Here is a 14,055-nt window from a genome sequence, read left to right as displayed (position 1 = left end):
TTGATGGAGCCCTGACCATCAGTGCAGCGGACAGCGAGACAGTAAAATGGCTCACTGAAAACGGGTTCAACTGAAGACACTGAAGTAATTGAACAGGTGGCATCGAGGAACTATGTTTCTCGGGCCGACTGGCAATTATCCAGGAAAGTAGTTACACCGGGAGGTATCAGATGGGCTATTAAGACCTTTGGAAGGTATAAATCTGCAGGTAGTGACGGAATATTCCCAGCTCTCCTACAGGAAGGACTAGACATAATAGTTCCACGCTTATGCAGAATTTATAGAGCATGCCTAGCATTCGGATATCTACCGGAGAGCTGGAGGATGGTTAGGGTGGTATTCATACCGAAACCAAACCGCGTTAATTATTATGAAGCGAAAGCGTTCCGACAAATAAGTCTTACATCATTCTTATTAAAGACTATGGAAAAACTTATTGATAGGCATATTAAAGAGGGGCCACTGAAAATATACCCCCTACACAGGAATCAACATGCATACCAAACAGGCAAATCAACTGATACAGCTCTACACAATCTAACAACGAAGATTGGAAGAGCTGTAGAAAGTAAAATGTATGCCATGGGCATTTTTCTAGACATTGAAGGGGCATTTGATAATACACCCTTCGATGCAATGTGTAGATCGGCACTAGACCATGGGGTTGAACCACTCATTAACAAGTGGATGAAGACCATTCTAACAGACCGATTAATTAAAGGACAACTGAACAGCTCAAAAGCAGTGAGGAAAGTGAGACGTGGGTGTCCACAGGGGGGAGTCCTTTCTCCTTTGCTATGGTGCCTAGTCTTAGATTCCCTCATAAGTGAGCTGAACGGGAAATGGTATGCTCAAGCTTATGCGGATGACTTGGCTATAGTGGTGGCGGGCAAATTTCCAGACACCATTATGGACCTGTCTCAACAAGCTTTAAACACGGTGCACAAGTGGTGCAGCAAATATGGCTTAGCTATAAATCCAAGTAAAGCTGAGATAGTCATGTTCACAAGAAAAAGATTGGGAGTTGATAATACCAAAACTCTTTTACTTAGTGGACAAGAAATAAGTTTCAAACCAGAAGTTAAATACCTAGGTGTAATCCTGGACAAAAAACTAAGCTGGCGAGCTCAAGTTCAAGATAGGGTCAAAAGAGCAATGGTCACATTGTGGACATGCAGTAGGGCCCTTGGAAGAACTTGGGGATTAAAACCAATAGTAATGTACTGGCTATACACGTCAGTAATAAAACCTATGGTGATGTATGGAGCCTTGGTCTGGTGGTCTAGAACAAAACTAGTAACAGCCAGGAAGGAACTCAGTAGCATACAGAGGATGGCCTGCTTAGCTATCACTGGAGCGATGAGAACAGCACCAACAGTTGCGCTAGAGGCGTTACTGGGCCTACCTCCACTTCACTTGGAGATTAAGGCTCACGCCAAAGGCACTGCATTAAGACTACATAATTCAGGAGACTGGACGAAAAGTAGTGAGCTAGTTGAGCATGGGAAAATACTAGAAGGTAAAAGTCGAGAATTAATGGCCTACCCTTCGGACCGTATCAAACCAATCACATTTGACAGCAGTCTATATAAGGTTGAAATATCCCTGAGGAAAGACTGGGATATAAACCACCTGACACAGAGTGGAGGGTTTTTAGTGTATACAGACGGATCCAAAATGTCGGGTAAAGTAGGTGCTGGTGTATGGGGCGAGAAACCACACATTAGTATCAGCATACCACTAGGTACAACACCTACTGTCTTCCAGGCAGAAGTGATGGCGATCCTAATATGTACTCAAAACCTGGCAGTATATAAGAGGAGAAACATTACTATTCTTAGTGATAGTCAAGCAGCTTTGAAGGCACTGATCAAAACTCAAGTAACTTCAAAATTGGTCCTAGAATGCCGTACAGCTCTGGAATCATTGGCTAGGAACAACAGGGTTAAATTAGCTTGGGTACCAGGGCACTATGGTGTACTGGGGAATGAACAAGCTGACTTCCTAGCTAGGAAAGGAGCCGAATCACCCTACATTGGTCCCGAACCAGCGGTAGGATTATCAGAGCAAACACTGAGAGCAATACCGAAAAACTGGAGTAGGGAAGAACATAGGAAAATATGGAGATACCTAGTAGTACCTAGGCAATCAAAGATGTTCATCAAGCTTCCTGGTACGTTACTAAAGGATCTTAAACATATGAACAGGAACCAAATGAGCATGCTAGTTGGACTATTAACAGGCCACGGGCATCTACTCAAACATCTACACACCATGGGATCACAGAATCACCAGTGTGTAGGAAATGTGGAGAAGAGGAGGAGACGTCATACCACATCATGTGTGAATGTAACTCCCTTGCTACCCTAAGGCAAAGTATCTTTGGTAGAAATTTTCCTGGACAGGATGAAATCAAGGATACTGGGATTGAAGAGTTACTGAGATTTATAAAGGAATCAGGACTATTCAACTTAGAAGGTTATTAACTAAGCAAGACATGGGCATGACAAACTATGTGAAACAGGACTTCGGTGAGAGGGTGTGCACAATGGACCTGTAGGTCTAAGTGCATGGGCCCATTCTGGGCCCATCTGTTAACTAACTAAAACTAAAACTAGTCGTCTGTGATAATATCAAGTAATAAACACAATATTATGATACCGATCATTGGGCCCTAACCTAATCTAACACGGATAGACGTTACTAACTGATAGTTTTTAGTGTCTGTTCGTTTCTCCCATCTGGTACACCGGGTTTTTAGTGGTCAAATTATATGTTTTCGGGGTCGGTGATTACGAATTTAATATCAGTTCTCAATTTTAATCATCCAGAAAGAACTTAAGTAAAAAAAAAAAAAAAAATTGAATTTGTGTAAACTTAAAGTCAAAAGTGGTACTCGAGCACAAAACTTAATAGTATCATTCTGCATAGATCTACATAAAATTGTTTTAATGATTTGATAAATTTTTTTTAAAGATTTTAGGTGTTTTTGTTAAAATATAGGCAATCTGCGAAAACACAGTTTTCCGGCAATTAAAAAAAACTGTAGTGCCGAATTTGTTTTCCGTTTAATATGTTATGGATACATATGAGTTCTAACTACTGACAAATTTTCAACCTAAAGGTCTTAAAATTACGGCTAAAAAACTAAAAAAACAAAAAAACTTGAACCCCCTTCTAGGGGTGAGAAATGAGTTTAATTTAAATTTGATACAATTGACGTGTGCGGGCATACCAAATAAATAATTTTTATAAATTTCAACTCGATCCGACTTTTTTTCTCAAAATTATAGCCAGTAAAAATTCTAACTTAAACACTTGTACGGTTTTTTTTTGTTTTTTCAATTTTCGACTGTGAAGAAGTAAACTTTTTAATTATAACTATATTTATTAATTAATAATATGTAAAAATATTATTGAAAAATAAAAATGAATTTGTTAAAATAACCTACTAATTATTGGTGATTGTTAAAACTTATATTATTACAATTATATTTATTAATAAACAACTCTTTTTAATCCCTTATATTTTTAATTCACATACTTTCTTATTTAATTTTTTGTTTTTTTTTTTTTGGTACTGTTAAATCAGTATAGGAACATGTTTTTTTTTGTAAGTGCTACTAAATGGGCTTCATTTAACAGGGTTGCTGCCCTTTTTGAGTATTTAAAATTTTTCTCGACTTCCCCAGAGAAAAAATTATACATATTTTACCCTACCCAAAATTTTGTTTTATTCATTTTTTTAAAATACTTTTTTGAAGAGCTAATCACATATAATTAGCGCATTAAATCCAAAATTCCAAATTCCACTAATTTCTCCACGCTTATGCAATCCTAATCAAAATGAATACTTTTTGCTATAAAAGTATTGTAAATTTTTCTCAATTTGCATTATAAAGTAAAGATATAAGCAGACATTTTCTAAATACGTAGGTATGCATTGAAAATCTATTCATTTGCCGGTAAAACGAAATTGTTTTTTTTTGTTTCCTCCTGTTGTTGTTGTAGCAACTTCGAATAGTTCCTATTTGTACAAATGTCGTAAATACGAAAATATTTAAAAAACATTTTTTGTTCGGTTCATGTCGATATACTACAATTTGCTTTCATGAAATTTTGCATATTATTGTTTTCACGGTTTCACAGTATTTTTTGTCACTGAAAATGATTTTTCTGTTAGACTAAAAAAAAAACAATTTCACATGTAATAGGTTTACACTAAAATTCCAAAAACTACGGTTGAAAAAACTAATAAAGATAATTATTTTTCCGACACTAGTGTGTGGAATTCGAAAGGAGGAAGGATAGGTGTAGAGGCTGGTAAAGAATGCTAGCTTTTCTACAACTTCATTACCAAAAAGACCTAAATGTCTGGGCACAGAGGAGTTAAACTGTTTTACTATCCAGAAATAGGCTAGAGGTTGTGGATTTAATGAAGATAATAAGGAGAGAGAATGTGGAATTAAAGGGGTTGGAGGACAAAGCAGGAGGCATGAATGGTTTTCAGAAATAATAAGACAACGGTCGAAGTCAATAGAAAAAAGGTATTGAAATAATAGCGTAACATTCAGCTGTAAAAGAGGAACCATAAGAAATGTATTTTTCGGAATAAAAGAAATTAAGTTTAGGGATAAAAATTACAAAATCTGCTGAATTATAAGGAACAGAGCCAGCGGTATAAATGTACATATAAGGAATTAGGAATTGGGAAGAACAGAAGTCATAAAAAGAAAATTGACAAATGAATTAGATAGGCCAGCCAGGTCTTAAGTCATGTGACCTAGGAAGCTAGGTTAGATAGAACATTTTGGAACATAAAGAAGAGCAGAGAAAGGTGTGCTGTTAAGCTGTAGACAAAGACTAGAGTGATAAGACAATTTCTTAAGGGAATTTTTTAAAGAGACCCAAGACAAAATAGGGGGAGTTTTAGAGACATATTTCCACCTCAAGTTGATCAATGAAAATTTATGAAAAAGTATAGTATAGTAGTTATGAATTACAATTCAATTTAACAGATGTATATAATCATTGAAATAAAATTGTTTTAGTCTCTTAAGGCTTTATAAGAAATGCACAATTGCCTACTTAAATACCCTAGCGGCCCAAGCCCACATATTATACATAATTCGTGTATAATATGACTACCTAGGATAAAAAAAAAATACAAATTATCATAATATCCTACAGGCAAATTTGTAAAGTTGTTTTTGTGGTAGTGTATTGGTTTAGAGGAGTGCTATTGATCAAATGTTGTTCACATCGATCCGATAAATACTTGAAAAAATAAGACACTAAAAATCAAAGGTAAAAAAAATTGTATGTTTTTAGTTTTTACAAGCAACACTTCAAGGTCTTTTTTATACTAACGCATTTAATAGTGCGAAAAATCCTGTTTCATGGACCATTATTAAGTATATGTATATTATTATTACTTATAAAATGTTTTTCATATCGATACGAATATAAGGCAAATACAACTCAAAAATTGGTTAACTATGGACCAGTCAATAACTAAAAAGATTCAATAATTACCCAGAAGACTTCTTTTAATTATTTTTTTAGCTTCGGTGCGGAGCTGAGAAGGTATTGTTTTTACAATGATGTGTTTTTTTTTTTTTTTGTGTCTGGACCCACGATATCTTGTAAACCGCTGAACCGATTTCTTCGTGTAGCAACTCTATAGAACAGAAATCATACCTGGAAGGTACAATTACAGGCTAAAAATTTAAAAAAGTCACCCATTCCCCCTCAAAATCGAGAAAAACACCCAAAAAATATGTACAAACTTTTCAACTTGAAATTACGATGCTCTATAACTTTTTTAATAATAGTTGAAAAAAAATTGATATGAATTGTTCTTAAACCATAGTACTATCGATAGACATTAACAGACCAAAAAAATATCATAAACCCTTTCCCCTAGAAGGGATAGAATTTTTTTCTTTCATTCACTTTTTCAAGCAAAGTTTTAGAGATTTAGATCTGAAAATTAGACCGAAGCTATTTTTGTTGTACCCCCTCCCAAACTAATTTTTTATACATCAACTTTTGAAACTTATATATTTTATTGACTTTTTAAAATTAAGAATATTTTACTAAAATTGTTGACTGGCTGATAACCAGTTTTGGACGGCTATTATGTTGTAACTTAAAAGAGTTGAAAAGTTAGGACGGAAGGGGAAATGTGAGCAGACAAAAATAATACTACTCTCCGCCTTTCCTACTGCCCTAAACTTTTAACCGCAAAAATAGTTTTCTAAAATTGGTTATCGGCCAGTCAACATTTCTTGTACATTATGCTCAATTAAAAAACTTAATCATATGTATGCGTTCCATTAAAGTTTCAAAAGTTACTATTAAAAAATACTAAGTTGGGAGGGGGTAAAAATAAAATAAAATAAAAGTGAACAATTGAGATCCCATTGTATAAAAACAATATAACAGGAAAATATTACATTTATCATAAAACCTCATGAGATCTAATCTGATATATACACCTTGTATAGGTAATCTGAATTCAAAATTTGCTCGGCATAGGGACCTTTCTTCAATTTTTAATTGAAAATGAAAAACATAATAAAATTCGTTGTAATTCGATAATTTCTATAATCAGTTAAATAAAAAGTATACAATTTGTGTTGCCGTATAATATATTATAGTGCATGAAATAAATCCCTTAAGGCCGTTTCGGCTGACAAATTAGGTTTTCACAATATTTTGATTTATTAGTATATTAATATTGGTAAATTTTCATGTGTAAAAAATATGGTCTGAACACATTGCTGACGGCAAACCAACGACCGACACGCGCTGTTTTTTTTTTTTAGTACTATTTTATTTGCCATTATATTTAGTAATATATTACAGGTATCGTACCTACAACGTCACTTGTATAACATATATGCCCACAAAATGTGGCTTTTAAATTGGTCAAAGTCAACTCATTCTAAATACATTACTTAAGCAATGTCAGTGTAGAGGCCCCTACTGCCTTTGAAGTTTGCTGTCTTCCTGTCTTTGATGAAAAAGCCTACCCCAAGACAAACCAGAAAAATATTTAAAAACCCCTTGACCAACAAAAATGTTTTATGCCACAACAACTATTAGTAGTTTTGGTGTTTTGCACATTAGTCAGCCATTTTAGCCAAAAAGTACATATTAATAATTTCAGTGTGGGTTTTAAATTAATTGACCATTTTTGGTTATTGGTGTTGTCACAGCGGTAGATTCTGCCACTAAGTAGGGTTTTTTTTTTTTTTTTAACAACATGGTAAATATTCCTATTATTGTAATAAAAATCAAACAAGAGGGAAAAAATGGAAAAATTCTAAGACAAAGTTTTGATGTTTAAGCAAAACGCTTATACAACTCAAAATTAATAACATATTTACAGTCCTTTTGATAAAAATTATCGAAAAATCCCAAGTAACTAGTTATAGCAATAAGTAGGCAAAATTGACGCCCTGTAAACTTAGTAACTTAAATTTGTTCATTATTGTGTTTACTAGTATCAAATTAGGTTTAATTAATTAATGTCAGTCGTTAAAATTGTATTTTTATCATTGATTTTCATGTGCATTCCAGGCAGACTACATATTATGGTACGTTATTGTTGTATAACGTTTATAACAATTGGCCAATATTCGAACAAATGAAATAATTTCAATAACTTTACATTTTTTAATACATTTTATTACAATATGTTAAAACATTTTACGGATATTACAGAATTGTTATTGATTTCTTAAAGCTTAAGACAAAAAATTATAATAATATTATATTAAATGTAAACATTATGGTACGACAATTAGCGGATTAATTTTTAGAATACGATTAGGTAGTATTTTAGAATTTATTCTGTCGATCCAGTTCAATTTAGCATTATACCATTTTCGTCGTTAAAAACTCAACAACGTCGCCACCATTATATGATTTGCTAACTGCTATTACAAGGTCTTTAAACTGTTCCTGATTCATAGCGTCTAAAACAAAATGTATTTTTTTTTTACTAATAAGTAAACATTTATTACAATATATATATATGTTTAAAAGTCTCTGGAGTATAAACAGCATTTGCACTCTGCACAGTAGCCCAGAAAGATTTAAAAATTATAAAAACTCTCTTGCTTTTATTTTAGACTAGTGCAAAAATGTGTATACTTTACATTACTTTTTTTTAAGTTAAAAAATTATAAGAGAAGGAAGAATCTTCACTGTTTATTTATTAATTAGCGAAAAAATTAGTGTTTTCCAAAAGAAGTGTATTAATGAAGATTTTTATTAGCATTTCTTAGCTAAAATACATTTATTATGGAACAAAATATTACAGTAACATACAATTTTAAGCATCAAATATTTAGTTTGTTACATGATCATGTCTACATAATGAGTTTACTTTATGATAAATATTTATTATGTTTAAAATGTGGAAAAATTCAAAAACATACATAACATGATAATTTGTATAAATGCGAGTGATAACAGACGTCTTCACAACTTTACATAAAAACAAATATTTAAATGTTATAGTTACTTTGTTGATTCATTGGAAGCTTCCCAAAGTCAGTATTTGATACAGTTTTTCTATTAGTTTTATTTTCTCCCACAAACAAGAAAAATATTTTTAGTGTAATAGTTTTCATAGTAGGCAATTCGGTTTTAGCAAGACAGTAATCGAAAGCTTCTTGTATAACCTGAAATTGTTTTCACTTTAATCATTAAAAAAAAATTTTAAGAATCGGCATTATTCCAATAATTGTTTTTATTTCATTCATTTTGACACGGTCGGGTATTGCCATCACCGCGGTCTGGATTATTACCCGGACCGCGATGACAATACCCGGCCGGGCCGTGCTTCCCTAATTGCCCATTAAGCAAAACCCCGGCGCAGCTTATCAGCAATGTTGACCGCCGCCGGTAACATAAATACGGCCGTCACCGGACCGCCGGGCATCAATAGTATTATTATTGTCGTGTAGTACTATATCGTAATAGAATAAACGGTGACTAACGTAAACAAGTGTTGTTATTTTAATTATTACTAAGGGTTTAATTACTCCGAACGTCTACGGCCACGACAATTGGCGCAGTTGGTAGTTTTACAAATCTTGAGAAAAAAAACCGTAAGTACAACATTTTATTTAGTACAATTGTTTTTTTCCACGACCAAAATTTTTTTTTTAAGTGAAAAAAAAAATTAAATAAATAATTTTAAGCGGCGCAGTGAACGGGTGTACGTATAAATATATCGCAGTATAGTAGCATTACTATTTTTTATTTTTTTTTTGTGTTGAAAAAAAAAATCCCCCGTTAGTTAATTCTCGGTACGATAGCGCTCAATATATAAATATTATATATACATATAAATTTTGTTTTTTCTATTTGTTGTGCTTTAATTTGGATATAAACCCGAAATGGCAAACAAATATTTAATGGAGCTTAATATCGATGAATTAAAAAATGAAGCGCGGAAACGGAATCTACAGACGCAAGGGACTAAAGCCGACTTGCTAATCATGTTGGAAAGCCACTTGTTGAACGTAGAGAAAGTTGAGCCCGCCAATGTAATATTTAAGTTGGATAATGTCAAAAACCAGTCCATTAGTGACGCCAATGATGACGGTAAAAACCAAAACGGTATAAGTGACAACGTCAAGGAAACTCGACGTCTGTTAGACGGCCCCGAAATGGAAAACCGTCTAGGCACACTGGAAAACGGTTTTGACACGATATCCGACCGCGTAGTAGGTTTAGACACGGACATCGACATTATTCAAAACCGACTAAAACAATTTAATTTGTTAACTCGGAGAATAGGTCGATTAGAAAATATTTTAGCCGACTATGGACTCCTAAAACCGTTTGCAACGGAAACGGACCAACCGACGGAAAATATAACGTTGTCTAAACACGCGCAATCTTTGTCTTACCCTAAACCACACCAAAATGACGGAATAAATCAGGAGACAGTCAGCCACTCGTCTATGTACCCGTCTTGTTCAAAAAACGGAATAGACCCGCCTACTGCCTCCTCAAATTTTGAACCGATTAAAAATAAAAGTGTTGGTTTAGGAACCGAATATAATGAAATTTTATTCCCCAACCCGATTAATTTTATAAACGGAACCACCGGACAGAGCTCGAATAATTTTTTTTATCAAGAACCACAACACAACATAAGTGGAATGGTAAAAAATAACTATGGGCGTCCGAGTGGTCAACCGAATGTAACTTTTGGAGAGGGAATAATTTTTAATAAGCACGGGCTAAATAGCACGGCTCATCAAAATTCGTTTTTATTACCGCAATATAAAATAGATGTTGTCCGAAATTCTTTACCCGAGTTTAGCGGAAAGAAAGTTGAGGACCCCAAACGGTTTTTGAGCGCCGCCGCTAGCGTACTCGTCGAAGCTGATGTGCCCAACGAAAAATGGGTAAAAGTGTTAACCCCACAGTTAAAAGGCAGCGCAGGCACTTGGTGGGGAACACTGCGCGCTCTAGACCCCTCATGGCCCGAATTTAAAACCGAGTTTTTGGAACAATTCGACGGCCACGGGATAAGGAAACAAATCCGCACAGAACTGTTAAGTTGGAAACAAAACCCGACTCAGTCTTTGCGCGATTTTGTGTTAGAAAAATTTCAACTGTTTCGGCGCCGCGATTGTGGCTTATCCGAATTAGAGGCCGTTGAAACGGTATCCGACTTAATGCGCGCTGAGTATCAGGCTCTCGTTCGTGTAAACGCACCGCAGTCATTTTTAGAGCTAAGGGCGTTAGCGACAAAAATCGAGGTGAGTCGCGAACCGGAAAAACCCCCGTACGTGAAACATACGGCTCCGGAGTCGACCGCGCGCAATAACCCACGGAAAAAACCGATTGAATGCTGGCGCTGTGGTGGCCCACATTTCAGTAGGGACTGTGGAAAACCGACAAAGCCGTCGGGAAACGCGCAGAAGACCGGGTGAGGGAAACCCACTCCGGTCAAAAAATTGATAGGGAAAAACCCAGTAGGCAGGGAAATACCCGGGAAAAACCCGAATCTTCGGAAGTACCGGTAAAACCACTTTTTGGGGCGTCCTTTACACGCGACTCTGTAAAAGAGGGCGAAAAGCTGGCGCGCAAACCCGAAAAAATGGTAAATACCCCCCTACTAGACTTACTTAATATGAACAAAACGGACATACCGACGGAAGTGGTTATATCACGAACCCGACGCGATTCAGAAACCGATTCTTTATATGAATTACGACAACAATTTGCCACACATGTCAACGCTACTCTTGATGCTCAACGACACCAAACAGAGGAGTTAACCGGCGACGCTGAAGTAAGCGAGCCGAGCGAAAAACTCAAGAACTTGATGGTGATCGACGGACCGGTTCAAGAGGAAGAGCGTAACCAGACCGACAGGAGTGTAATGCCAACACCGGCAGTGGAATTGGAGTTCCCGTCGGGCGAAGTGGTGGCACTACTGGACTCTTAAGCTGGACGGACTTATGTACGGAAATGGGTTGCCGAAAAATATGGGAATCCGATATCAGGACCGGAAGTAGTAGCCCGTATGGCTGACGGAAGAGTCATCAACGTGAACGGCTACTGTGAGCTCCATGCAAAAATATCGGGACTGGAAGTTAGAATCATGGCGGCAGTGTTAGATCAGCTCACAACGGACGTGTTGCTGGGCCACGACTTCCTAGTGGAACAAGGTGCTTCATGGGACTACAGCGCTGGTACTATTCATCTGGGCAACGACCAGAGGAAGACTATCAGTTGGCGACGGCCCCAGAAGACAGAAGAAAATACGCTTAAGCCGGTAGACCTGACAGAGGTGGAACTGCCGGTAGGCTATATTGGTGAACAACTAAGGAATGTGTTAACACAGTACCCTACAGTATTCAGTGGACAAGTTGGTCGGACACGGATAGTAGAGCACGAGATACGTTTAAACGACCCAAAACCCGTAGCACTAAACCCGTACCCATACACCAAGGACAAGAGGGCAAAGATCAACGACACGGTCAAGGAAATGGAGGAACAGGGCTTTGTAGAACCAAGCATATCGCCGTGGGCCGCCCCTGTAGTACTAGCAACTAAGAAGGACGGTACACATCGGTTTTGCGTGGATTACAGGCGCTTAAACCTCCAAACCGAGCCCGACGCATACCCTATGCCAAACTTGCACGAATTGATCCGGACAATGGGAGGAGCCGAAGTGTTTAGCACATTGGACCTAAAGTCCGGTTATTGGCAAGTGAGCTTGAGTCCAGAAGCGCGTCCACTTACCGCATTTCGTACTGATAACGGTCTTTATCAATTTCGGGTTATGCCGTTCGGACTGCGCAACTCTCCAGCCACATTCTGTCGCCTAGTGGATGAAGTATTCCGAGGTTATGTGGGACAGTCTGTACGAGTGTACTTGGATGATATTGTGGTCTTCTCAAAAACCAACAAGGATCATCTCTACCACTTACACAAAGTACTGGAGCGCCTAGCCAAATTTGGACTAACGTGCCAACCAAAAAAGTGCAAATTTGGAACGCGAAATATAAACTTCCTTGGACATATGATCGATGGTCAAGGAATCGACACGGAAATCGGAAAATTGGATATCATTAGCCGCTTTCCCACACCAAAACGACTGAAGGAGCTTCAGCGTTTTCTGGGAGTTTGCGGATGGTACAGCCAGTTTGTAAACCGATACACGGAACTCACAACACCGCTAACGAACCTGTTAGCCAAAGGGGTCAAGTGGCACTGGACGAATTTGGAACAGGACTCATTCGAGCGGGTAAAGTTAGCATTAGTATCAGCACCAAGACTCAGCCCTCCGGACTATTCAAAACCGTTTTGCTTGCAAACGGATGCAAGTGAGGTGGGCGTTGGTGCCATACTGTATCAACGCGGGACACAGCCACATGAGAAAAGGGTCATCAGTCACGTGAGTAAGAAATTGAACTCAGCACAAACCCGTTTCAGCAGTGGAGAGGGAGTGCTAAGCTATCATTTTTGCGGTTGATAAGTTCCGTCCTTATCTGGAAGCCAGGAAATTCGAATTGCTTACAGATAGTGCGGCATTAAAGTGGTTACAGACGGCACGGGATAATAATAGTAAGCTAACCCGATGGGCACTTACCCTTGGAACTTACACTTTCGATATTAAACATGTGCCCGGAACCCAAAATGAAGCTGCAGACGCACTATCAAGAAATCCGGCAGATGGACCAACGGTGGACGAGGAACAACTTGAAAACAACCTCATTGAACCACCGCTTGGGGACAAACCAGCAACACATAAGGACGAACTGTTCAAGATATCCGGACACGACTTCACCGATCACCTTACACTGCAGGAGATCACCGAATGGCAACGGAATGACCCAGACATTCAAAATCTGATACAGATGACCAAGCAAGACACCAGAGAACAACCATTTCGACTCGAAAAGGACTTGGTGTACTGGATAACTCCACGAGATGAGGGCGATGATATCATAGCCATAGTAATACCCGCCAATAAACAGGAACGGATACTATGGAGATATCACGATCATGAGACTGCCTCGCACCCGGGTTGGAAAGAAACCTGGAGGGCCATACAAAACCGCTTCTACTGGAAAGGGATGCGGGAGATGGTATTGCAATACGTCCGGGAATGTCGAGTATGTGCTTGTACAAAACCACTCAACAGGAAACCGGAAGATGCGATATCAACACGAGTACCACGGCAGCCTTGGGAAGTCCTGAGCATTGACCTTATGGGGCCTTACCCCCGATCAGCTCGGGGTAAAACGTTTATACTCGTCGTAACGGATTGCTTTAGCCGATGGGTAGAGGCTTTCCCCATTGGAACCGCAACAACTCGGGTGATTATAGACGCGTTGGAGCGCGAGGTATTTCCACGTTTTGGGTTCCCCCGCGTACTACTATCAGACAACGGCCCCCAATTGGTGTCAAAGGCAATGAAACAGGCGCTGAACCACTGGGGAACAGAAGGGTGGACCACTCCGGTCTACCACCCACGAGCAAACCCAGTGGAGAGACGGAACCAGGAGC

At 37.8% G+C, this 14,055-nt stretch overlaps 1 protein-coding gene across 1 annotated transcript; it reads left to right on the top strand.

Moving 5' to 3' along the window:
- Window positions 1–582: 582 nt before the first annotated feature.
- On the top strand, window positions 583–2,370 carry LOC126847928 (uncharacterized). Its single transcript, XM_050588371.1, has one exon. The coding sequence runs from the start codon at window positions 583–585 to the stop codon at window positions 2,368–2,370; it is 1,788 nt and encodes a 595-aa protein (XP_050444328.1).
- Window positions 2,371–14,055: the final 11,685 nt, after the last annotated feature.

Source organism: Adelges cooleyi, unplaced genomic scaffold, assembly GCF_023614345.1.
Source record: "Adelges cooleyi isolate 19-005CV unplaced genomic scaffold, UGA_ACOO_1.1 ACOO_flye_CR_arks_rails_tigmint_CR_PRNA_133, whole genome shotgun sequence".
Taxonomy (NCBI): domain Eukaryota; kingdom Metazoa; phylum Arthropoda; class Insecta; order Hemiptera; family Adelgidae; genus Adelges; species Adelges cooleyi.
The sequence above is the reverse complement of the archived record's forward strand: the minus strand, read 5'-3'. Positions and strand labels throughout refer to the sequence as shown.

Excerpts from the sequence above, each read along its gene's own strand:
- LOC126847928 (XM_050588371.1), top strand. The coding sequence starts at position 583 with ATGGGCATTTTTCTAGACATTGAAGGGGCATTTGATAATACACCCTTC.